This window comes from Cebus imitator, unplaced genomic scaffold, assembly GCF_001604975.1.
Source record: "Cebus imitator isolate Cc_AM_T3 unplaced genomic scaffold, Cebus_imitator-1.0 Scaffold266, whole genome shotgun sequence".
Lineage (NCBI taxonomy): Eukaryota > Metazoa > Chordata > Mammalia > Primates > Cebidae > Cebus > Cebus imitator.
Genome location: NW_016107581.1, coordinates 1,479,673 through 1,503,706, shown reverse-complemented (window position 1 = coordinate 1,503,706; position 24,034 = coordinate 1,479,673). Strand labels below are relative to the sequence as shown.

The following is a 24,034-nucleotide window of genomic DNA, read 5'->3' as shown; positions in this document are numbered from 1 at the left end:
CTCCACTGACCCCCTCCTGTCCTCCACTGACCCCTCCTGTCCTCCACTGACCCCTCCTGTCCTCCACTGACCCCTCCTGTCCTCCACTGACCCCCTCCAATCCAGCTTCCCCATAGCAGCCAGGGTGACACTGGCAAGCCCCAAATCCGATCACAGCACATCCCTGCTAAAAACCATCCCACAATTCCCCAAAGCTGTGGGGACTCTCCTTGGTAAGCCGGAGTCCTCCTCCCTCGCCTCAGCTGGCCCCCGCAGCCTCTCTTCACCCCAGTACATGCACCTGTTTCTCAAATGGGCGATGCCTCTTCCAGCACTGGGCCTATGCGCATGGTGAAACCCCCATCTCTACTAAAAATAGAATGCTGGCCCTGTCTGTTTCCTCCACCAGGAAGCCTTCTTTTCCCTCAAGGGAACACTGCCGCACAACTCCAGGGCCAGCATTCATGTTGTATCCTGGTGCCATGTGGCTTCCCTAACACCAAGTCTAAGCCAAGTCTGTTTCTTTTCTTTTTGGAGACAGAGTCTAGCTCTGTCACCCAAACTGCAGTGCAGTGGCACGATCTCAGCTGACTGCAACCTCTACCTCCTGGATTCAAGCAATTCTCATGCCTCAGCCTCCTGAGCAGCTGGGATAACAGGCATGTGCCACCACTTCCGGCTAATTTTTGCATTTTTAGTAAAGACAGGGTTTCACTATGTCGGCCAGGCTGGTCTCAAACTCCTGACTTCAAATGATCCACCCACGTCAGCCTCCCAAAGTGCTGGGATTACAGGCATGAGCCACTGCACCCAGCAGAAATGTTATGATGATGAGAATATGGAAATATTTTATTGGGTGTTGGTTACTTGGGTGTAGGACCTTTTAAAAACTCATCCAACAGCACAATGCACACTGAAAATCACTAACTTTTCGGGAAATTACATCTTAAAGTCGATTGAAAAAACAGCTTGGCAGTGAACAGGAGCTCCCCGAACGCACGCACTAAACCATGCCTCTTGCCTGTACTGTCTCTAACAGGCAGAAAGCCCGGCGCTGTGCTCCTGCTTTCTGAAATAGCCTATTTCCCATTTCATTAGGGGCAGGCAGAGAGAAAGGGTCTTTGATGGAGGACTCCTCCAACAGGCATAAGACCTCTATTGGGTACAGAGAAGCCCCCTCCACACTCATCATGACTCCCTCTCCCCGCGTTCCTGGCTGGAGAGGCTGTGGAGTTGGACTGGCTTTCTGCGGTTTTGCTGCACTGGGGTGGCCACGGAACCCAGTACTGGACAGTGGGGTGGGAGGTGTCCAGTAAAGTGTTAACTTTCTTGGATGGGAGCGGACAGAAGCTAGAATCCCTTTTCCCTCTTTTTGTCTGGAAGAGGGACATCTGTTTGGGAAACTGTAAGGGGACAGGGACTGGCACTAAACAGCCAGCCAGCCAAGGACAGCAGTGGAGCGCGGTAGCAATGAGCTGGGCTCAGTGGGACATCAGTGCTCAGCCAAGTCAGTGCTGGGCGCCTACCTCTAGATGGGAGAAAAAAATCCTACTGGCTTACGCTACGCATGACAGAGTGCTGTTATTTGCAGCCAAATGCAATCTGATCTCCCAGTAAACCCCCAGTGTGCACCCGGAAGCACAGCCCCCAGCAGAGGGAAAGAGCGTGACATATACCCACCCTGGGGATGCGGCTGATGATGTCTGGGTACTTTCCAGTGTTGTCTTCCTGGTTTCTGCTGAAGATCTTCACCTCCCCGCTTTCCAGAGCATGGATCTGTCACAGTGGAGAAAGGGAGGGGAAATCAGCCTTCAGGCCCATGTGGCCTCGCCTTTCTCTTCTGACACCACCTTTACTGGGGGAAGGCTCTGGAAGCTCTGGAGGAAGAACTGGTGCACAGACTTCAGCGAATCATCTCAGTTCCAACAGCCCCAGTCTCTGGAAGCCCCTACCATCATTTTCTGTCATTTCCAATCCCCACACGTCTCCCCATGTAAGTATGTGCACCTGGCTACCTGTGGGTGCTGATTCCTTTAAATGTTTTTATGCTGTAAATCTCATTCTGTTTTTTTTTTTTTTTTTGGAGGCAGAGTCTTGCCCAGGCTGGACTGCAGTGGTGCACTCTCTGCTCACTGCAACCTCCACCTCCCAGGTTCAAGTGATTCTCCTGCCTCAGCCTCCAGAGGAGATGGGATTACAGGCACCCAGCACCATGCCTGGCTAATTTTTCTATTTTTAATAGAGATGGGGTTTCACCATGTTGGCCAGGCTGGTCTCGAACTCCTGACCTCAGGTGATCCGCCCACCTTGGCCTCCCAAAGTGCTGGGATTACAGGTGTGAGCCGCTGTACCTGGCCTCTATTGTCTATTTATTTTTAGACAGTCTGGTCATAGCCCTTGAGCAGGGCTGCATATATGGCATCTTACATGTATGTTATTTCAAGAAACAGCTGTCAAGAAATCAGTTATCATAAATCATCTTGCCTCTTTTCTCAACACTATTTTGGAGATCCAACTGTGATCCTTTGTCTATTGGATCCACTTTTTTTTTTTTTGAGACAGAGTCTTACTCTATCTCTGAGGCCGGAGTGCAGTGGCACGATCTCGGCTCACTGCAACCTCTGCCTCCCAGGTTCAAGCAATTCTCCTGCCTCAGCCTCCTGAGTAACTGGGATTACAGGTACATACCACCACACCTGGCTACTTTTTATATTTTCAGTAGAGATGGGGGTTTCACATGTTGGCCAGGCTTGTCTCGAACTTCTGACCTTACGATCTGCCCGCCTTGGGGATTCACTTCCTGTAACTGCCTCGAGCCCTGCGGCATCCACCCACTTTGCTCACCTACCTATCCCCAAGTGAGAAGCCCCCATACCTGCCAGGACAGAAGACACACACACACACATTCTTACAGACCCCAGGATCAGGGACACCTGAGGCCCTGGATCACAGGACACACATGCACGTCACAGCACGAAGGGGTCGTGGAGACCCCTCCCAGAACGGCTGTTAAAATGAACACATCTACCAGCAACATCAGCAGAGTCAATGTTCCCTGAGCTCTCACTATCACAGGTCAGGACTCTGGATGACTGTAGCCTCGGATAAGCTGGTGAGGAAGTGAAGACCCTACCCACTGCATGGAGGTGGACACTGAGCCCAGAGAGATATGCAAGGGCAGCTGGGCAGTATATGGTGCAGGCTGCCTTGGAGCTCAGGTCTCACTGAGCCCATGTGGGCCCCTGCTCTTTGACATTTTCCTGTCTGTGGAAGGGATGTGTTCCACTCTCCATACCTGTGCCCTCTGCCCGTCATATTTGTATTCACAGGTGAAAGCTGCCTCCTCAAAGCGTTTCAGAACCTCACTGACGCCCCGCGTGGGATGGGCCAACATTGGTTTCAGGGGAATTCCTGGGACAGGAGGAGAGAGAGTGAGTTAGAGGAGAGGGAAGGCAATAGATGAGAGGGGGAATGCGGCAAGGAGGATGCTAATGGGCCCCAGGACCCATTCTCCTTTCTTGCTATTCAGTAATGAAGCCTCCCACGTTCGAGAAGGGGACCTAGTCTCCCACTTGGGACTACAGCCCCCAGCCTTCCTTGCGGCTGGGGAAGGCCATGTGACCGGAACTCACACAGCACATGCAATGTCTGGCTCACATCCTTGCAAGGAATCTGGTTGCCTGCCCTCCCTCCTCTTGTCCCTCCTCCCACAATTAGAACAGGGAAGTGAGACACCTTAGATGACAGACACTGGGATGACAACCTTGGGAAGGCAGAGGAACAAGACACGAGAACCTGGGTCCCTGGGTCATCCCCGGGTCACAGCTGCATACCTGTACCTTCCCCGGCCACCTCCCTGGCTCTGGACATTTATGTGTTTGAGAGAAATTCTATCTGGCCTAGACCCACTGCCATCTGGCCTACTTTTACTTATTTATTGTCTCTGTCACGCAGCTGGAGCGCAGCGGCACGATGACGGCCCACTGCAGCCTTGAACTCCTGGGCTGAAGTGATCCTTCCACCTCAGCCTCCCAAGTAGCTGGGATCATAGGCACACACCACCGTGCCTGGCTCTAGTGTATGTTTATCCCAGCAGTATCACCTACACTCCTTCCACTCCAGGAGGGGAAATTCCACGGAGAAAAGCAATGGGCTTCAGCACCAGGGAAGAGCGTTTGGTTTTGGTGGGGGAGAGTTTTGAGATGGGGCCTATGATGGGCACCCTCATGCTGACTCAGCATGGGGCGGGGCCGCTGTCAGCCTCGTGCGCACCCATGGGGCCGGTACCTGGGCTCAGCTTGCAGTGCTCCGGCAGACGTTCCAGGCCATGCTCCAGCAGCACGGGGACAATTCGGTCCAGGTCAGGCACCTCACTAGGGTGGGGGGTGAGAACAAGATAGAGAGGCTTTTTTTTTTTCTTTTTTGAGAAACAGTCTTGCTCTGTTGCCCAGGCTGGAGTGCAGTAGTGCAACCTCTGCCTCCCAGGTTCAAGCGATTCTCCATTCTCCTGCCTCAGCCTCCCAAGTAGCTGGGACTATGGGCGTGTACCACTACGCCCGGCCAATTTTTTGCATTTTTAGTAGAGATGGGGTTTCCCTGTGTTAGCCAAGATGGTCTCGGTCTCCTGAACTCCTGATCCACCTGCCTCAGCTTCCCAAAGTGCTGGGATTACAGGCGTGAGTCACTGCGCCCAGCCATGGGGAAGCCTTTCTAGAGTCATGCAGTTTGGAAAGACAGCTCAGCCTGCTCCCAGAAGCCTGGGCTTCTGAATGCCTCTGCCCACCTTAGTCACCACATCTGAAACTCCTCCTGCCACCCTGTCTCTGAGCTCCCCCTCAGTGTCACTGTTACTTTGTCTCCTTTAGTCTGGGCCTGCCACTGTCCCCTATCTGTCACTAGGAGACCAGCGATTCTCTACTCCGGCTACACAAGACCACTAAAGGATATCGTCTTTTTTTTTTTTTTTTTTTAAAAAAAGGGTTTTGGCCAGACGCAGTGGCTCACGCCTGTAATCCCAGCCCTTTGGGAGGCTGAGGCAGGTGCATCACTTGAGCCCAGTAGTTCAAGACCAGCCTGGCCAACATGGTGAAACCCCATCTTTACCAAAAATACAAAAGCTAGCCCGGGGGTAGTGGTGTGTGCTTGTAATCCCAGCTACTCAGGAGGCTGAGGCAGGAGAATTGCTTGAACGCTGGAGGCGGAAGTTGCAGTGAGCTGAGATTGTGCCACTGCACTCCAGCCTGGGTGTCAGAGTGAGACTCCATCTCAAAAAAATAAAAAATAAAAATAAATCAAGGTTTTCAAGGCCAGGTTCTACCTATGACGATTTCGACGTAGCTGGTGTGGGGTGGGCCTGAGGTCGGCAGCTGGTAGAGCCCCACGTGCAAGCAGAGTTGAGCTCGCGACCTAAGCCTGGGAGTTCGGCTCTTGCCGCTGGGAAAGGCCATGTGACTGGAACCCACACAGCATGTGCAATGTCTGGCTCACCTCTGCTGTCTGTTCAGCACCCAGCGCGGCCCTGACCCTCAGCAGGTGCTCTGAGGGCATCTGTACAACTGCCACTGGCCCTCCTACCTCTAACACCATCCCTGGGACAGTCATGATCTTGCAGTCACCAGCCCTGTGTCAGCTGATGGCCTAGGTCCCTCCACCTGGCTGTCTCTGGAGCCCTCGTGACTACTCCGTGGATGTCCTCTCCATGACTGTCGAGACCCCTCAGCATGCGTCAGTCACCTGCTTCTCTCCGGGTCCCTTAAGGCCCTTCTGTATGCACAGCCCTGTCTGGAACTCTGAAACCTCACGGTGCCTGCTGCCCTCCCTTGCTGTCAGCATCTTCCCTTTTTTTTTTTTTGAGACAGAGTCACTCTGTTTCCCAGGCTGGAGTACAGTGGCGTGATCTCGGCTCACTGTAGCCTCCGTCTCCTGGGTTCAAGCTATTCTCCTGCTTCAGCCCCCCAAGTAGCTGGGATTATAGGCGCATGCCACCAAGCCCAGCTAATTTTCCTATTTTTAGTAGAGACAGGTTTCACCATGTTGGCCAGTCTGGAACTCCTGACCTCAAGTGATCTGCCCAGCTTGGGCTCCCAAGTGCTGGGATTACAGGTGTGAGCCACTGCGCCCGGCCTCTGTCAGCATCTTTCTACCCCTCCCCCTGGGGTCGCTGACCCTTCACTGCTTGCCACCTTCTGATCTCTATCACTGTCCTTGTGCCAAGCACCAATCTTGTCTAGATCACTACCTCTGCTCTCAGTCACCCCAAGATGGGCACTAGTGATGCCTGTCCATCACTTAACTGGCTCCAGTGCTCCTCTGGCTCCACCCCATTCCTGGCACTTTGCCCACACCCCCTGGCAACTCCGCCCACGGCCCGGCTCTCACCAGAACGTCTGCTTCAGGATCATGCCTTGCTCCTCCAGCCACGTCTTTCGGGCCTCTGCTGTCTTGCCCTTCCCAGCATCCACCATGGCCGGTGGGAATTCTAAGAAAAGGCCCAGCAGAGGCTTTTGAAGGTGCCCGTACCCTTGGCTACCCCAGGGTGCACAGTGGGTGGTTTGCTGTACAGCAAGGAATGCAGATGCTGCGGTCCAGGACACTCCGCCCAGGGGAGGGGCCTGGGATGACAGGGGCCCCTGGGGAAGGGGTGGGGCGTGGGCCTCTGAGGAGAAGCAGGGAAGCCCAGGTTAACTCCAGCGAGGGATTCGGAGATGGACCAGGGGAGCTCACCTTGGCCTGGGGGCGTAAGGCTCACGGCCTGGGAGAGGGCAGCCAGCACTGACTGCTCTGCCAGCCCGAGGCGCAGCCGTCCGCTCAGGGACCTGTAGGGGAGAGCAGGCCAGGGAAAGGGGCTTGTCTGCAGCTCCCCAATCTTGTCTCCTCCCTCCTCTGGTCTCCCCCTTGATGCATGTAGACCCTCTCCTCAAAAACCAGAAGAATCTTCAGAGCCTGGAAGGGACCCCAGACATCACACAGCCCCATGTGACAGATGAGGAAACTGAGGCCAGCCAGTGATGATCCTGCCCACTAGCGTGGACTGAGGAAGGGGCACAAGTAGGTGCAATGCCGGTGTCTCCACTTCTCATCTCAGCCGTCCTGAGTGGCTGGCGAGGCTTGAGGAGGTTGAGTCAGGGACAGAACTGAGCCTGGCACCCACCCCGGTAGGTGTGGTCAAGACCCCAGCACGGTCCTTGCTTTGGGCCAGTGGCAGGAGGCAAATGGCTTAGGTAGTAGCCTCCCCCTGTCTTCACTTCTCCTTTTATAAACAAGATGAGGGTAACAAGACCAATCTCACAGAGTTGCCGGGAGGAACTGATGAGGTAAGGCACGTGGCACAGGGCAGGGCACCTGAGAAGTGCTCCACGATGTGACCCCTCAATGGATCTGCTCTCACTGCCATGGCAAACAAACCCTGGCTTCCTGCTGCAGGGCGAGCGCCCAGGACTAGGCAGACCTCACTAATCAATCACAGCACACTTCACACACGGGCCCAGGGTCCTTCTCTGGACAGCACTACTGAGGGACAGAAGCTAGCCTATGAAAGGAAATGGTGTCCCTTCCCAGCCTTCAGGGGCCGGGCCCCTTCTCATGCTTTTCTCATCCAAGGGTAGTCAGGGCATTCGTGATGGATTCCGGCCGCCAGCCCCTCCCTCCTTTTACCTCCAGGCCTGCAGTCCCCCTTCCGAAGCCTCACAGGCCCACACACTCACCTGGCGATGTACCGGGCTTCTGAGTGGCGGCAGGCAACAAAGAGGGCTTTGATGATGTCTATCTTCTTGGCTGTGGACTGGAGAGACAAGAGAGGAGCCGTCAGTGCCTGGCGAAGGCAGGGACCACACCTCCGCCCCACCAGCCGCACTGCTGCCCCACATTTTGAAATACCTGCCCTCCTTCCCTTACCCCATCCCCATGTCCCAGAGCCCACCGCTACCTGCTCTTAGTGCAGTAAGAATGAGCAGGCTCTCCTCCTTGCCTCCCTCTCCCTTTATTCAACAAGTATTTATTGAGTCCTGTCATGGTGCAGGAATGGGATTAGGTGTTAGACTCTGGAGAGAAGACTCCCCTCAGGCTGGGTGCAGAAGGAGGAAAGGAAGCTGTGCACCCCACAGCAGGACTGAAGCACCCAGCCCAGATAGTCTACCCAGAAGCATTCCTGACACACGCAGGGCCTTAGGTCCCCGAGATGTCTGGGGTCCAGGGTGAGCAGCCCACCCCACTCACAGCACTGCCAGTGAGCCTGGCGATGTCTCGGAACTTGGTGAAGACCCCGGACGCAGTGAGCGGAGGAGGTGGCAGCATGAGCCTCTGGGTGCTGCGGCTGTTCTCGGCCACCAGCCCCACGTCACCCTTCTCGGCTGCCTCAGCCCGGACGGACTCCAGCTGCCGACCTGCAGGGAGAGTGCGGGGGTGGTGGTGTTGAGGGTGATATGACAGTTATGGCTGTGCGTCTCCCTTCTCTGGCGTCCCAGATGAATCTTCTCCAGCTGTGTGTGCTTGTGGCGAGTCCTGGCACCGCCCTGTGTCTAACGCTCACCCACTTGGTAGAAATGGCTTGGTGAACGTGCCACTACTACTCTGGCTGTAGGAAGCCAGCAGATGTGCACACAGAGCTAGGAAAGCGGTGGATGAACAAACAGGTCCACACTCAGGGGAGACATCTGGGCTGGTTTCATCAGGGCATAGATGGGATTTAAAGCCACAGATGGGACAAGATCACTAGGGAGGTGAGTGTGGACAGAGCAGAGAAGGCCAAGTGACCCTTTCCTCTGGTTGGTCATTAACATCTCTGGCAGTGACCAATGACCCTTTTAGCTTGTTGTTGGGATTCACTCAGGGTGGCTGGCAAAATAATAGGGAAATATTAGGGAGAGTCGGAAGATTATGGTCTCAAATCTTTTGGAAGGCTGAAAGGTTTTGCTGGAACAGGCTGAAGGCAGCCAGTTCATTATGTTAGAATTTTAAGTCATAGGGTAGGATTAGGGACAATAAAGCTTCCCCAGTGAAGTCTGTTTACCCCACATCCCTTTGTCTCTACTCTGATTTATTTGCTCATGTAAACTTTGTGCTGGATGGCCCTCTCAGGGGGGAGGTCAAAGGGGAATTATGAGTTAATAGTGTTTACTCTGGGCCCCGGAACCAAGACCTTTTACTAACCATGTTAATTATCCACAAGCACATTGACTTAGAAGCTCTGTTATTAAATCTACACTGAATAAATGTGAGGAGTGGCAGCAAGTGGTGGGCGGTTCGCTGCAGTCACCTGCTGAGAGCAGCTGACAACCATCCCTAGCCCACTCAGATTCACTGTGAGTGCACTCATTCATCCGTCACTGAGTCAGGGTCTGTAGGACAGACCTCCACAGGTGGTGACTGACGTCTCATCTTGTTTTGGAGCCACCGGCCTACACACGTGGAATGTGCTCTGGCCCAACTTACTGTCCAGAGCTGGGTCCCATGGGTGCTGAGGTGTAAGAGCTGGGGAGGTGGAGCCTCAAGTCACGGTGACAACTGTGACAAGCAGCTCTCAACCTATCAGAACCAACATGCTCTTGTCACCACAGATATTGTGTGTCACCTCTTTTCTGTTCTGAAATGAAATGCAGAGATAACATAACCTGCCTACATGTATGGAGACAATGCCATAACCCTAACACAGAAAAGGAAAGGGAAAGCAATCTGAAATGAGCAAGCATGAGTTTCAGTCTACAGCCGCTCGGCTGTGGCACAGAGGACTCCAGAGAACACACAAACCAGCCGGGCCTCGCACCTGAAGTAGAACTGCCACAAATGGGAGAGCCGACGGTGTGAGTGTTCACTGACGTGACGTATTAACTCACACGTCAAGGGGTACAGGATTCTCCCAAGTGGCCAACAACTCACAACAAACCCGGCACTTGGGCAGCCACAGGGCAGCATGGAGAGGAGCGTGAACGTGAACACGCCAAGAAGGGAGGGAGGAGAGAGCAAAAGAGGCCCCGGCCACCATGGATCGTTGGGCAGGAAGGCCAGCATCAGCAACTTCTTTTGTGAAAAACAAACAGATCCTTCTGTTCTGAACCAATATAGTTGGGCTTTTCTGTTACCTGCAGCTCAGAGTATTCTCAACAGACCCCGTGTGTGCTGGGTTTCGTATGGCATCAGTGCTCCAAAAACACATTGTGAGTGAATGAGTGGAGAATCCTGAGTCTCATCTCCTCTGGCTCCCATAACTCTTTCCTGATCCCGAGTCAACCTTTCTCAGTCCCTCTGTCTTCTCATGAAAGCCTGAAACCCCCACCTTCCCTAAATGTTGGTGATCCTCATGACCCTGAGCCAGCTCCCGTACTCTCAGTACCTCCTCTCCCCAGGCAGATGAGAACTCACCAGTGTGTGGTCATCCCTCATTTGCTGACCACTCCCAAACCCTGGGCTCTGAGCCAGCCTGGTGAGCTTCAGACCCATGTTTCCAAACTTCCTGGATATCCTCGGGGGGCCCTCAGATACAGGCTGCTCACACCTACCCCACACTGGGTGATTAACACCCCTGGAGATGCCTGCTCCTCACCAGGGTCCCGAGCTGCTGATGGCTTCATCATTCATCCAGTCACTCATGGAGATCCTAGAGGCATTCCTCCTGCTTCCTCACCCTGACCCCACTGTCTGCCAATCTCTCCTGTGCTTCCTCTCTCCCCACTCCTGCCCTCTCCTCTGTTCTCTACAGCCTGTGTCCAGCTCCTCCTCCCCCTGGACACTGGCTTTGCCTGCTCACGATCCTTCCATGGCTCCCCAGCATCCTCATAGTAAGCACGGAGCACTCTAGGCCTTGGCAGGCAGGCCATCCACATCACCAGCCTTTCCACCCAGCACTGGCGGCTGGGCCCCTGCAAGCCGCTGCCCTCCACACCATGTTCTTCCCTCCCACTCCTTCCAACCCCTCCAGTCAAAGTCCTTTCAGACCTCTGCTACCTCTCTAAGCCCCAACCCTCAATCTCAGCCCTGAAATCCTGCTCTCTGCCTCCAGCATCTTTCCCCAGTCCTCCCCTTCCCTGTGCCCCACGGCCCCCATCCCAACACAAGCCGGGTCCTCCCTCACCTGAACCGCTGCCGTCATGTTCTCTCCCACACCCCTGCAAACCTGTCCCCATCAGGCCTGCTCCCTCCAGCTTCCTCCTCACTCCATCTTCAGAGCCTCTCTCCGCTGTCTCTCTGGGCCACCTGGCCTCTCCACTTTCTCTGGCTGAGCTCCCAACCCTCTGGTCCCCAGCCCCCTTACCTGTGGCCTGTGCCACTGCCTTGAGAAGTACGCCATCACCCACGCCAAGCTCCAGGCCCTGCTGGGGCGGCCCAAGCTGGTTGAGGCTGAGGTAGAGGACAGGGAGGAGGTCTGGGGGCGACAGGGCCACCACGGAGCGCAGCAAGTTGCTCAGTGTCTCCACCATCCGCAGCCTGAAAGAGGGGACAGGGGTGTGACCACCTGGTTCTTCAAGGTCAAAGTGTGGTATAGGGATGGGGTAGGCTTACAGGGGCAGACACTAGAAAGAAGAGGAAAGGGCTCAGCAACAGTCCCGGGCTCTGAGGCCTGGAGCCATGAGGACAATCACAGATTGCTGGTAGTGAGACCGCCTTTGCAAAATCATAACTGAGGAAGTGATAACAGTGAAAGAAACCACACCTAACGAACTCCATCTTGCTTCTAACCTTTAAGCTGTCCTTGTTCAGTCCTGGCGTGGACAGAACTAACTTTGGGAAGAAATTCTGTTCATGGTTTAACTCTGAAACAAATTGGTAATAGCCCTTTCCGGAAAAGACCCCTTTTTGCCTCAGGACCTGCCTTGGCAGGACTAACAAATTAGCTACAAGATTAGAAACGTAGGTTTAGGGGTCATGCAGCCTCTGGCTCCAAGAGTCGGAACCCCCCCAGATTGCTTCTGGGGATAACATCACTACCGTAAAACCTAAGATCAGTGTTTGAGATATTCTGCAGACCCTACACTCAGTCTGACGCCACCCAAATGGGTAATCTGGCCCAACAAGCTCTGCCATCCATCCAGGAACAGAAGACAGCAAGAAAAACTCACTCTGACCCCCTGTGAGTCCATCTCCAACCTGACCAATCAGCACTCCCCACTTCCCAAGCCCCTACCTGCCAAATTTTCTTTAAAAACTCTGATCCCTGAGTGTTCAGGGGGACTGATTTGAATAATAATCAAACTCTGGTCTCCTGCACAGCCAGCTCTGCGTGAATTACTCTTTCTCTATCGCAATTCTCCTGTCTTGATAAAGCTCTGTCTAGGCAGTGGGCAAGGTGAACCCATTGGGTGGTTACAGTGGGAGGGTAACTTGGCGTGATGGTGACAATGATGAAGATAGTGATGATCATCTTAAGGGAAATGACAGCTAATTAGAAAATGACAGAGCATTTTCTAAATTCAGGAGCTGGCTTTAAGCACTTTGCACCTTTTTTTTCTTTGAGACAGAGTCTCACTCTGTTGCCCAAGCTGGAGTGCAGTGGCATGATCTCGGCTCAGTGCAACCTCCACCTCATGGGTTTAGGCGTTTCTCCTCCTGAGTAGCTGGGACTACAGGCACACGCCATGATGCCCCCCTAATTTTCTTGTGATTTTAGTAGTGATAAGGTTTCACCATGTTGGTCAGGCTGGTCTCAAACTCCTGACCTCAAATGATCTGCCTGCCTTGGGCTCCCAAAGTGCTGGGATTATAGGCGTGAGCCAACGCGCCTAGCCACTTTGCACTTTTTAACTCATGGAATGTTCATAGCTCCCCTGAGGTAGGTACTGTTATTATTTCCATTTTACAGATGAAGAAACGGAGGCACAGAGAGTCCCTGGCTTGCCCAAGGTCACAGAGCTAGTAAGTATCAAGCTGAGATGTAAACCAAGCCCGTGTGCCCAAGGACTGTGTTCCCGGCCACTAAGCTGCGCTGCCTCTGAAAATAAAACCATGTTTCTGTCTAAAACACCAAAGCTGGAAAGAATGGGTTTGTTACTGGCAATCTGAGGGGGCCTCATTAAAAAGAGAAGCTGTAAGTTTTTCTTACAGAAGTCTCATTACCAAGATTTTTAAGGTGCAGAGGAGAAATATAAAAACCAACATGATGGAAATACCACAGTAATAGTCGTTGTAGGCAAGAGCGACCATTGGATGCTGCAGGGGGTGCAACGGCCTCCCCCGAAATTCACGTCAACTCAGAGCCTAACAACATGACCTGACTTAAAATACAGTCTTTTCAGATGTAACTGTGGATTAAGATGAGATCATAGTGAATTAAGTTAGGCAGGGAATCCAAAAAGCATCCTTACAAAATAAAGAAGAGGGCTAGGCGCTGTGGCTTATGCCAGTAATCCCAGCACTTTGGGACACCGAGGTGGACGGATCACTTGAGGTCAGGAGCTCAAGAACAGCCTTGCCAACATGGTGAAATCCTGTCTCTACTGAAAATACAAAATTAGGCTGAGGCAGGAGAATTGCTTGAACCCAAGAGGCGGAGGATACAGTGAGCTGAGATCACGCCATTACACTCCAGCCTGTGCAACAAGAGCGAAACTCTGGCTGGGTGTGGTGGCTCACACCTATAATCCCAGTACTTTGGGAAGCCAAGGCAGGTGGATCACAAGGTCAGGTGATCGAGACCATCCTGGCCAATGTGGTGAAAGCCTGTCTCTACTAAAATACAAAACATTAGCCGGGTGTGGTGGCATGTGCCTGTAGTCCCAGCTACTCAGGAGGCTGAAGCAGGGGAACTGCTTGAACCCAGGAGGCAGAGATTGCAGTGAGTCTAGATCACGCCACTGCACTCCAGCCTGGTGACAGAGCAAGACTCTGTCTCAAAAAAACAAAAAAAGAAGGGGGCTGGGCAGGGACCATCGATGCTAACATGCTGCTAAGAAGGACCAGGGTGGGGCAGGGCCATGCACTGGCCATCACTGGGGTGTGGGGCTCTGCAGGGAACCTCCGTGCGTGAGAAGAGGGTCCTCGCTGTAATTGAGACCTGACCTTTCTTCGTGAATATGGAGACACGTAAGCAAGACCGAAGTCACTTTCGGTGACTCAGCGTGGACTAGAAGTAATCTCGGACTTCGCAGCAGTGCCAGCCGCCCCGAGGTGGAGACTGTCTCCCTACCCCGCACATCTGCGCTCGCCCTTATGTCTTGCTCTGACCATGAGAATGAGGCAGAAAGTCAAGAGGACCTGCAGCCACATTTGTGACCATGTCTGACCTCCATGATCATGCGCTCGCGTGGGGTCAGAGGCTACGATGAAAGGATGTGGCAGAACAAGTCAGCATGGACTGCCATGCAGAGGACAGAGCCCAAAGCATGCCCGCCCCCGCCCAGGCAGGCCTGATTAGTTTACCGAGCAGAAACCTCCTCAATCTTCTCAAATGTCCGGGCCACCGCCAGGTAAGGGACCCTAGGGAAGGAAAAGAGACGCAAGAGCTACAGTGGTGCTGGCTATACCACGCTGTCCTTCTGTGCCCGCTTCTTTACACCTCCCTGCGACAGCCCTGCCAATGCCCACATGCAGGAGCTCACGACCCGGGGCTGTCTCTCTGTCCCTTTCAATGCTGCTGATTGTCAACCAAAACACAGGAGGGAGAGACTTGACCACTTCCTCCAACCAAGCCTCTGCTTAAAGGGCCTCCGGCAGCAACAGGGACAGGATGGGGACAGTCTAAACAGGGAGAAGCCTCACTTCTGGCCCGGTTTCCAGCAGGCGTCTTCTATGGGATGGTAGTTGTTCTTAGCAGGATTGTAACCGGATGGGTCCAGGGGTCTGTGGAGGCAAAAGGGAGATGAAATTGCACAGAGCCCTGGGTCAAAGCAAAATCACTCCTCCAACCGTGATGGGCCAGGCTCTGTTCAAGTCACATGGTGCAGACTGAATGGAAACAAGGTTTCCTAGCCTGGAGCTCACATTCCCGCAAGAGAGTCGGAGGAAAGAGGGCAAAAAGCCCCCGCAAGAACACATAATTAATTTTAGGTGTTCAAATGAGATGAGCAGTGCCGCTTCACAGGGTGGTAAGGGAAGGCTGGAGACGTCCGGGTAGAATGAGGGGAGGTGCTGGCGGAGTGGGCAGCAGGGGAAGAGCACTCCCAGCAGTGCAAAGGCCCTGAGGTGCAGATACGCTTGACAAACAGAAAAGGGATCGCAAGGTTGGGGTGGGACAGACGGACACAGTCCCAGGTGTCACAAAATGCCAGGTGCTATGCTAACGCCACATCAATTAACAATCAGATCTGCGAGGAAGGGATCTTTCTTTTTGTTTGGACAAAGTCTCACTCAGTTGCCCAGGATGGAGTGTAGTGGCGTGATCTCAGCTCACTGCAACCTCCGCCTCCCAGGTTCAAGCGATTCTCCTGCCTCAGCCTCCCGAGTAGCTGGGATTATAGACATCCACCACCACGCCCAACTAATTTTTTATATTTTCAGTAAAGGCAAGGTTTCACCATGTTGACCAGGCTGGTTGTGAACTCCTAATATCAAATGATCCACCCACCTTGGCCTCCCAAAATGCTAGGGTTACAGGCATAAGCCATCACGCCTGGCTGGAAGGGATCTTTCTAACTTCCTTTTCCAGATAAGGAGAAACTGGGGCACAGAGTGGTTGAGTAACTCACCCATGGCCACACACCTGGTGAGCAGCACAGGTCTAGAGACTGCTCCCAATCTCTACATCTTTTTTTTGGAGACAAGGTCTCACCGTCGCCCAGGCTAGAGTGCAGTGATGTGGTGCTCACTGCAGCCTCAAACTCCTGGGTTCAAACCATTCTCCCACCTCGGCTTCCTGAATAGCCAGGATTACAGGTGCATGCAGCCATGCCCGGCTGATCTTTGTAGAGACGGGGTTTTGCTGTGTTGCCCACGCTGGTCTCGAGCTCCTGGGCTTAAGCAATCCTCCCACCTTGACTTCCCAAAGTGCTGGGATTACAGGCATGAGCCACTGTGCCCAGCCTCAAGGTTTGTATCTTAAGTGGCTCACACTGACCCTGTGAGTCACCCCAGGCCAAACTCTGCATTCAGACTCATCTGGGTTCCAATCTGCTCTGCCCTAGCCAGCTGTGCTTGCTGAGGAAGCAGCTTCCTCTCTCTGAACCACAGCATCTCCATCTGCCTGGGGAGCTAAAGGCTCCCTACTACATGACAGGTTTGTCCTGAAGATTAAATAAAAAATGACGGTGAGGGTTCCCACTCCTGGGTGCATTTCTATGGGGAACATTTTCAGAAGAATGAGGACTCCCCAGCCCCAGGTCTACGTCTGTACCAAAATGTGGATAAGTGTCGGGGAGAGAAAGAGATTCCCTCAGGATATTTTTCCGCTCTTCGGCTGATTTTGATGCTCACGCAGGGCATGGATGGCCAAGACAGACAGTGCCACTACAGGGCTGTGTGCGGCCTTTGCTACAAGCTTGGGTTCATACCAAATTAAGAATTAAGAATCCACAGCCCTGGCCCTGTGGGGAGAAGCTTATGTCTGGTTAGGGAGGCTCTTTACCACGTGACAAGACATAAAAGAAAGTCTGACTCAGATGCCGGGAACACATACCTCCTCTCACACACGAAGGGAGAGCCACCAGGCTTCCCCACGCAGGTACAATGTGAGCTGGAGCCTGAGGGAAGCCTGCTGGGCAGAGTGTTCCAGGCTGGGGGCAAGCATGTTCAGAAGCAGGGAGGAGGCCGGACACGGTGGCTCACGCTTGTAATCTCAGTACTTTGGGAGACTGAGGTGGGTGGATCACCTGAGGTCAGGAGTTTGAGACCAGTTTGGCCAACATGATGAAACTCCGTCACTACTAAAAATACAAAAATTAGCCCAGTGTGGTGGTGGGCGCCTGTAATTCCAGCTAGTCAGGAGGCCAAGGCAGAAGAATCACTTGAACCCGGGAAGTGGAGGTTGCAGTGAGCTGAGATCGCACCACTGCACTCCGGCCTGGACAACAGAGACTTTGTCTCAAAAACAAACAAACAAAAAAAGCAGTAGGGAGGAAAGACAGGACATGGTGTGCAGAGGGAGCACGAGGAGGCCACAGATGGCAGGAGGCTGCAGTGTAAGGTGGATGGGGCTGGCTCATGAGGGCTCTGGGGAGCTCAGCATGTTATCCTCCATGCTGGGGAACTGAAGATGGGTTTTGAGCATGGGAGAGATGGGGTGTGACCTCATCACTTTATAGGATATTTATCTATCCACCCACGCATCCAATCATCCATTCAACCCATCTTCAGAGTGGCCTCCTGTGTGCGTATCAGGTGTCGTGGGAATCAGCCCAGACATCTCTTCAAATAATTAACAATTACACTGAAGCAATTAATTACTTAACAACCTATTCAGGGTCCCACAGGCCCAGCGCACTGTGCACACCACAAGGGCCAGGGTGGGATGAGCAGCTCTCTACGGTTCATCCCCATGGGCCGCCAGGGGCTGGCATAGAAAAGGGCGTTCAGTGAATTTTAAGGCAGAGTAGATGCACCTGCTGGCTTGCAGCGTGTACACTAAATCTGGTGAGTTCAGGCCAGGCGTAGTGGCTCATGCCTGTAATCCCAGCACTTTGGGAGGCCAAGACAGGCAGATAACCTGAGGCCATGAGTTCGAGACCGGCCTGCCCAACATGGTGAAACTATGTCTCTACTAAAAATATAAAAATTAGCTGGGTATGGTGGCAGGCACCTGTAATCCCAGCTATTTGGGATGCTAACGTAGGAGAATTGCTTGAACTGGGAGGTGGAGGTTGTGATGAGCCGAGATGGCACCAGCGCACTGCAGCCTGGGCAACAGAGCAAGACTCCATCTCAAAAAAATAAAAATAAAAAATCTGGCGAGTTCAGAGCCAGAGGAACAGAGAGGTGGGCAATAAGGCCAGAGAGGGAGGTAGGGGCCAGTGGCCAAATGGGCTCACATTTTCTCCTGAGGGCTCTGGGGAACCCTAGAGGGTCAGAGTCAACTCTGTGTTGGAAAGATCCCCCAGGCTCTATGGGGATCAGGCTTAAGATGAAATGCTGGAGGCAGGGTCAGGGGGTGGCTGGGGCCACGGTGAGCAAACTCCACCCCTGGACCGTTTCTACAGGGCCTGGGAGCTAAGAATGGTTTTGCAACAGGGGCCAAATGTGCCCCGCAAAGCCTAAAATATTTACTCTCTGGCTCTTTATAGAAAAGGTTCACCAAGCCCTGCAGGAGAAGGAAGTCTGAGCTGGGTATGGGGCTGGGGAAATGCAGAGAAGGAAACACACTGGGAAGACCCTTTCCAGACCCAGACACTGACTCACCCCTCAGCTCCCTCCTTTCCCGGAGCCCCCGGCTCCTCTTCTTTCACTTCTTTTTTGATTGCTGGCTTCCGGGGAGCTAGGAAGGAAGATAGAAAACAGTGGGTCTCTTCTCCTTCCAACAGCACCCACCTCCCATCCACTCTGCACCCAGCACCACCCCAGAGCTCGAGGAGATGGGTGACAGGCTGGTAGAGATGAGGCCAACTTTTTAACCAGTAGGAAAGGGAAAAAGATTCTGCAGCATCTCAGGCCTCTGGAGAGAGTCTCATCAGCCTCCTGCAACCCCCGGAGGTGGGGTGGGCCAGGGAAACTCACTGAAGAAGCTGCTGAGCATCTTGGGAGCTCTGCAGGGAGGCTTGGCCTGCTCCTCCTCCTCCTGCAGCTCCTGTTTTGTGGCCACCTCAGACTCTGAAATGCTTTCCATCGGGGTCTCTGCCTCTGCGGTGAGAGAGCTCAGACAGTGATGCAAACTCTTTTGACCCTGAGACCTTTTTTTTTTTTTTTTAAAATAAACTTCCAGGTCATTTTGACCTGGCAGATGGAAGATATAACTGCAGCATTAGCTCTGAGCTGAGATCTCAGGCCTACTGTTTACTCCTCTGTGCTAACTAGTGGAATTCTTGCATTTGGCATCAAACGGGAGACTTAGGAATAGTGGTAAAAGGAAATCTCATCATCATGAGAAGATATTCCCACTCCTCCCCACAGCTGTGGAAAATCAGACACAATTCTGCATCCCTAAAATTCTCCCCGCAAGTGTTGTTTCCAACACAGGGGCCTCATGGACACTGGGGCCACCCTGCAAGGGTAACTTCAGCCTCTAAAATCTTGTAACTCAGCTTGGCCATCTAACTTAATTAATAACATTTAATTTACACCTGTGATTTCTGAAAGCTATTAATACTTTTTATCCTTTTCTTTTTTTGTGTGTGTGGTGGGGGGAGGGTTCTTGCTCTGTCACCCAGGCTGGAGTACAGTGGTGGGATCATAGCTCACTGCAACCTCCACCTTCTGGCCTCAAGCGATCCTCCTACCTCAGCCTCCCAAGTGGCTGGGACTACAGGTGTGTGCCACCACGCCCAGCTCATTTTTGTATTATTATTTATTTTTTTGGTAGAGATGAGGTTTCGCCATGTTGCCCAGGCTGGTCTTGAACTCCTGGGCTCAAGGAGTCCACTCGCCTCAGCTTCCCAAAGTGCTGGGATTACAGGCGTGAGCTACCACATCCGGTCTATGAAGACCTTTTAAAGAATGATGTGCTCTTTCCTCCCTTCCCACATGCATGTGGGAAAATAATATTTTTAAAAACTGCAGTAATAGAACCTATTATTCTTCTAGATTTTGCATTTAAGCAATAAGTTTGAGAATCTATGTCCTGTTTAAATTAACTAGCCTCTAAAGACGTCTGAGCCCAAAATCAGGAGGTGGGGCGGGAGGAGGAGAGGACCAGAAACTCACCAGAGGTCTTCAGGGGTTTGGGAGGTGCGGTGGGCTGGTCCCCATCTTCTCTTTCCTTCTCTGTTGCCACTTCAGCCTCTGTGAGGTTTTCTTTCGGGGTCTCTGCTTCTGACGACAGACAGAACGGTCAGATGGCAAAAAAAAAAATCACTTTGACCCCCACAAGGGCGTTTTGACTCGAGACAGTCTGCCCTCATCTGTTCTATCTTGTACCACTGCAATGTACCAAAGCAAGTGGTGGGCCATGTCAGACCCTGCTCCTTGTCAACCCCAAGCAAGGCAGGGGCCGTGAGGGAGCCCAGCTCCCGTTCGCCTATGCAGCTGAGATAGAGACGGTGTGTCTTTCCTTACCAACGATTCCTTTAGTGTTATTCACTGCAAAATAGAATCGAAAGGGTTAAAAATGCCAGTGATAGCCTGTCATAGAAAAAATAAGCAATTTTAAAGCTAAAAAAATCTTACCTCTAGGGTCACAGTAAAAACTGCAAAAACCAATTTGGGAAAAATCTGGCTTAGTAGAAAGAGGCCACCCCACCACTCCTCACTAGACACTGACAATGGCTAAAAGTGTACAGTTTACAGTAAAATTTGGCACTAAAAATTGGCAGTAAGAAATATTTTTTTTTTGAGGCAGTGTCTTCCTCTGTCACCCAGGCTGGAATACAGTGGCACAATCTCGGCTCACTGCAACCTCCGCCTCCCAGGTTCAAGTCATTCTTGTGCCTCAGCGTCCCAAGTAGCTGGCATTACAGGCACGTGCCACTGTACTCGGCTAATTTTTGTATTGTTGGTAGGGATGGGGTTTCACCATGTTAGCCAGGCTGGTCTTGAACTCCTGACCTCAAGTGATCTCCCACCTCAGCCTCCCAAAGTGCTGGGATTATAGGCATGAGCCACCGAGGCTGTCCAAGAAATAAAATCTTAACCAAATTTAAATCTGCCCTGGGAAAATAGACCTTTTATTTGTTCACAGAAACAAAAAACCTGATGACATTAAAGGCTGCAATTGGTATAATCTCATACAGGCCCCAGATGATCAAGGGATCAGATCTTTATGGCTGTTTCTGGTGGGTTTGCCAACATGCAGGGAACTCAATGGGCGCTGCAAGATAGTTTAGATTTCTCAAAGGAAACCCAGCGACACCTGTTGGCCACTTTATGAACTACTAGTTCGAGGTATTTAGGTTTTCAGTATTGGATCACATTCCTTGCAATGACATTGCATCTCTGCAAGCTGGATTTTCACAGGTTGCTGTTACAGAAATCAAGTACTGTACAAAAATCAACATAGAACAGGAAATGAAGGTGGCAGTTTTCAATTGGATTCCACCGTTTAGTATGTTGTAGAGTATCTAATGGAATTCCCACAAATAAGTAATTATGGTTATTTAAGAAAATACAGGTTGGGCATGGTGGCTCAGGCCTGTAATCCCAGGACTTTGTGAGGCCAAGGTAGGCGGATCATGTGAGCTCAGGAGTTCAAAACCAGCCTGGTCAACATAGTGAATCCCGTCTCTACTAAAAATACAAAAATTAGCTCGGCGCAGTGGAGTGTGCTTGTAATCCCAGCTACTCAGGAAGCTGAGGTGGGAGAATCACTTGAACCTGGGAGGTGGAGGTGAGTCCAGACTGTGCCACTGCACTCTAGCCTGGGTGACACGAGTGAGACCTTGTCTAAAAAAAAAAAAAAAAACAAAAAAAAAAAAAAAAAAAAACCACAAAAGAACAAAACACAAATATTATCTTTTTTTCAAGGTATGTATAGTATCTAATAGTTGTTTGGACATCACTACTTAATCAATAGAGCTGACAAGGTATCGGTCCAGGAGTGCCATAAAAAAATTACTAAGGCATCAAGGGTGCTGTGAACTAAGAAGGCTTGGGAACCTCAGCTTTTACGGTAAAATTTACAAGGAAAAGGCAATCATTTAGAGGAAGATAGTTTCCATTAATATGAAAATGGAAGATAAAAATGGGAAACTGTGCCTGAATTATTACTGAATTAAGATATCCAAACAAATATATTCCAAAATGCTTTCAGAGGCCAGGTACGGTGGTTCACACCTGTAATTCCGGCACTTTAGGGGCTGAGGCGGGCAGATCACCTGAGGTCAGGAGTTTGAGACCAGCCTGGCTAACATGGTAAAATCCCATCTCTACTAAAAATACAAAAATGAGCCAGGTGTGGTGGCGCATGCCTGTAATCCCAGCTACCCAGGAGGCTGAGGCAGAAGAATCACTGGAACCCAGGGGGCAGAGGCTGCAGTAGGCCCAGATTGCACCATTACACTGCAGCCTAGGTGACAGAGCAAGACTCCATCCATCCCCCCCCCCAAAAAAAAAATGCTTTCAGAACAAAAGTTCCCATATTCCTAGGGTGTAATTTTGACTTACATGGACGGGTTCCCGGACACAGGCCTCAAATCAGCAGGGTCCAAACATCCTGTGCTCTCAGGCCCCTGCCCGTCCGGATTCCCCACCACACACACACACAGTTCTCTCCTCCTGGGCCTCACCTTCCTCCTCCTTCTTCCTCTTGGCTTCTCTGTCCTTGTCTGCACTCTCCTCTTCCAGGACTTCCTCAATGGTCCGTTTTGGGAGCTGCTTCCGAGCTGGGTAGGCAAAGGGCTTGGTGTGGCTGACCTTGCTGGCTTGTGTGGTCCCATCCTGGAGAGCTCAGACCCACTGATGTAGCCCCTGGAAGGCTCTGAGCCCTCTCCCCTTCTCTGCCTGCACACAGCCACTGTCCCTGTGCAGGCCTCACCCTTCCATCCCTGCTGCTTCCTGGCTGTGTGACCATGAGCAAGTTACTTAATTTCTCTGTGCTTTGCTCGCTCATGTCTGCAGTATGGAAATAATCCCAACGAGTAAACAATGGTGTAATGTACTCGTCACAGTCCAGTCCAGCAGGTCCACTGAGGTCCCCACTGCATCCCTCAGATCTTACTGCCTCTATGTGTTCCAGACAGCTTCCCTGGAACCTCAGAATTCCAGAAGTGGCAGGGAATGAAGTAGGCCCAGGAGAGGTCCTCACCCCTTGATCAGCAGGAGTTGGTGTATAAACACCTCAGCTCCCTCACATCTCAGGGGTCACTCTGGAACATTTATGCTGTTCCCTGGAGAATCCCACAAAATTAAGTTCCAGCTGCCCAATGTGGACCTAACAGCTGTTAGTAGACCTAACAGCACATCTTGTGCTGACTGCTCCCCTGCCCTGAATCACCCTCTGTTCCTTGCAACTCCTGAAGAAATGACTTGCACTTGAATCCCTGTTTCAGAACTTCAGAGCCTGCTTCTAAAAGACTCTAAACTGAGACACTAACACATGATGAGCTCATACAAAGGCACTTATAAGCATCTTCACTGTCATATCTCATGTTGGCCATCGTGCCACCTGGTCCCTGGTCTCCTGGCCCCCAGCGGCTCCTTCACATGGCCAGCACTGTCTCTCCCTGCTCAAACCCTTCCATGACTCCACATTCTCCACGTTATCTAGGATAAAGTCTTTTGATGTCTATCCCGATCCTACCTCATCTCTCTCCATCTGACCTGCTAACTCTTCCCACACCACATACTCACCTTCTTTTACATCACTGCGAAACGGGGGTGTTTCCAGACACACCCAGCGGTGTCACATGAGCTGTTCAGGACACAGCTCAACGTCACTCCCTCTGAACATGATCCCGACACACCCCCAGGGACAACCTCAATGTCCGCCCTGAGGTCCCAGCATGTCCTCAGCCACACCACGACTTCCTCATGGCAAGTTTTCATTCAGGAATGAACCTGTCTCCCCAGCTCACAGTCCTTACACGGTTCCCAGGAGCCGCAGCACAAAGCCCAGGCTCCTTAGCTGGGCGTGCAAAACCCTTTGGGATCCAGACCCAGTCTCCTTTCTAGCTCACCTCTTGCTGCGTGCTATCCTTAAACTCTCCCCACTCCCCAAATCACATCTAATTCTCCAGAAACAAGGAAGTGGATGAGAGCCCCCAAACATGCTGTGCCATTCCCATCTCGAGGCCGCTGTACGTGCTTTTCTTGTCTGAAACGTGTGCATTGGTCCTTTCTCAACATGGCCAGCCCCAACCCATCTTCTAAGGCTTGGGTCAGCCATCACCTCCCCTGGGCTGGGTGACTTCTGAGCTCCCAGAGTGCCCTTTGTCACCCAGCACTGTCCGATGGAAAGATGTGGCAAGCCACATATATAATCTTAAACTTTCTTACAGCCAAGTTAATAAAAAAGTGGGAAAGGCTGGGTGTGGTAGCTCACACCTGTAATCCCAGCACTTTGGGAGGCCGAGGTGGGCGGATCATGAGGTCAGGAGTTCGAGACCAGCCTGGCCAA

The 24,034-nt window shown here is 52.1% G+C and overlaps 1 protein-coding gene across 6 annotated transcripts in view; it reads right to left on the bottom strand.

The window, feature by feature from the left end:
• The window catches only part of LIG1 (DNA ligase 1), a 48,252-nt gene that overhangs the window by 10,030 nt on the left and 14,188 nt on the right, over window positions 1–24,034 (bottom strand). For 4 of the 6 annotated variants that reach the window (XM_017500436.1, XM_017500437.2, XM_017500438.2 and 1 more), the window contains exons 6-19: window positions 22,206–22,301; window positions 19,690–19,797; window positions 18,547–18,669; window positions 18,232–18,307; window positions 14,665–14,745; window positions 14,326–14,382; window positions 11,225–11,397; window positions 8,194–8,360; window positions 7,683–7,759; window positions 6,703–6,794; window positions 6,358–6,457; window positions 4,267–4,352; window positions 3,275–3,390; window positions 1,660–1,755 (exon numbers count right to left, since the gene is read on the bottom strand). In XM_017500436.1, the coding sequence (XP_017355925.1) occupies window positions 1,660–1,755; window positions 3,275–3,390; window positions 4,267–4,352; window positions 6,358–6,457; window positions 6,703–6,794; window positions 7,683–7,759; window positions 8,194–8,360; window positions 11,225–11,397; window positions 14,326–14,382; window positions 14,665–14,745; window positions 18,232–18,307; window positions 18,547–18,669; window positions 19,690–19,797; window positions 22,206–22,301 (1,448 nt within the window). The remainder of the gene's footprint in view (window positions 1–1,659; window positions 1,756–3,274; window positions 3,391–4,266; window positions 4,353–6,357; window positions 6,458–6,702; window positions 6,795–7,682; window positions 7,760–8,193; window positions 8,361–11,224; window positions 11,398–14,325; window positions 14,383–14,664; window positions 14,746–18,231; window positions 18,308–18,546; window positions 18,670–19,689; window positions 19,798–22,205; window positions 22,302–24,034) is intronic. The other 2 variants (XM_017500439.2, XM_037728457.1) reach the window with 1 other exon arrangement.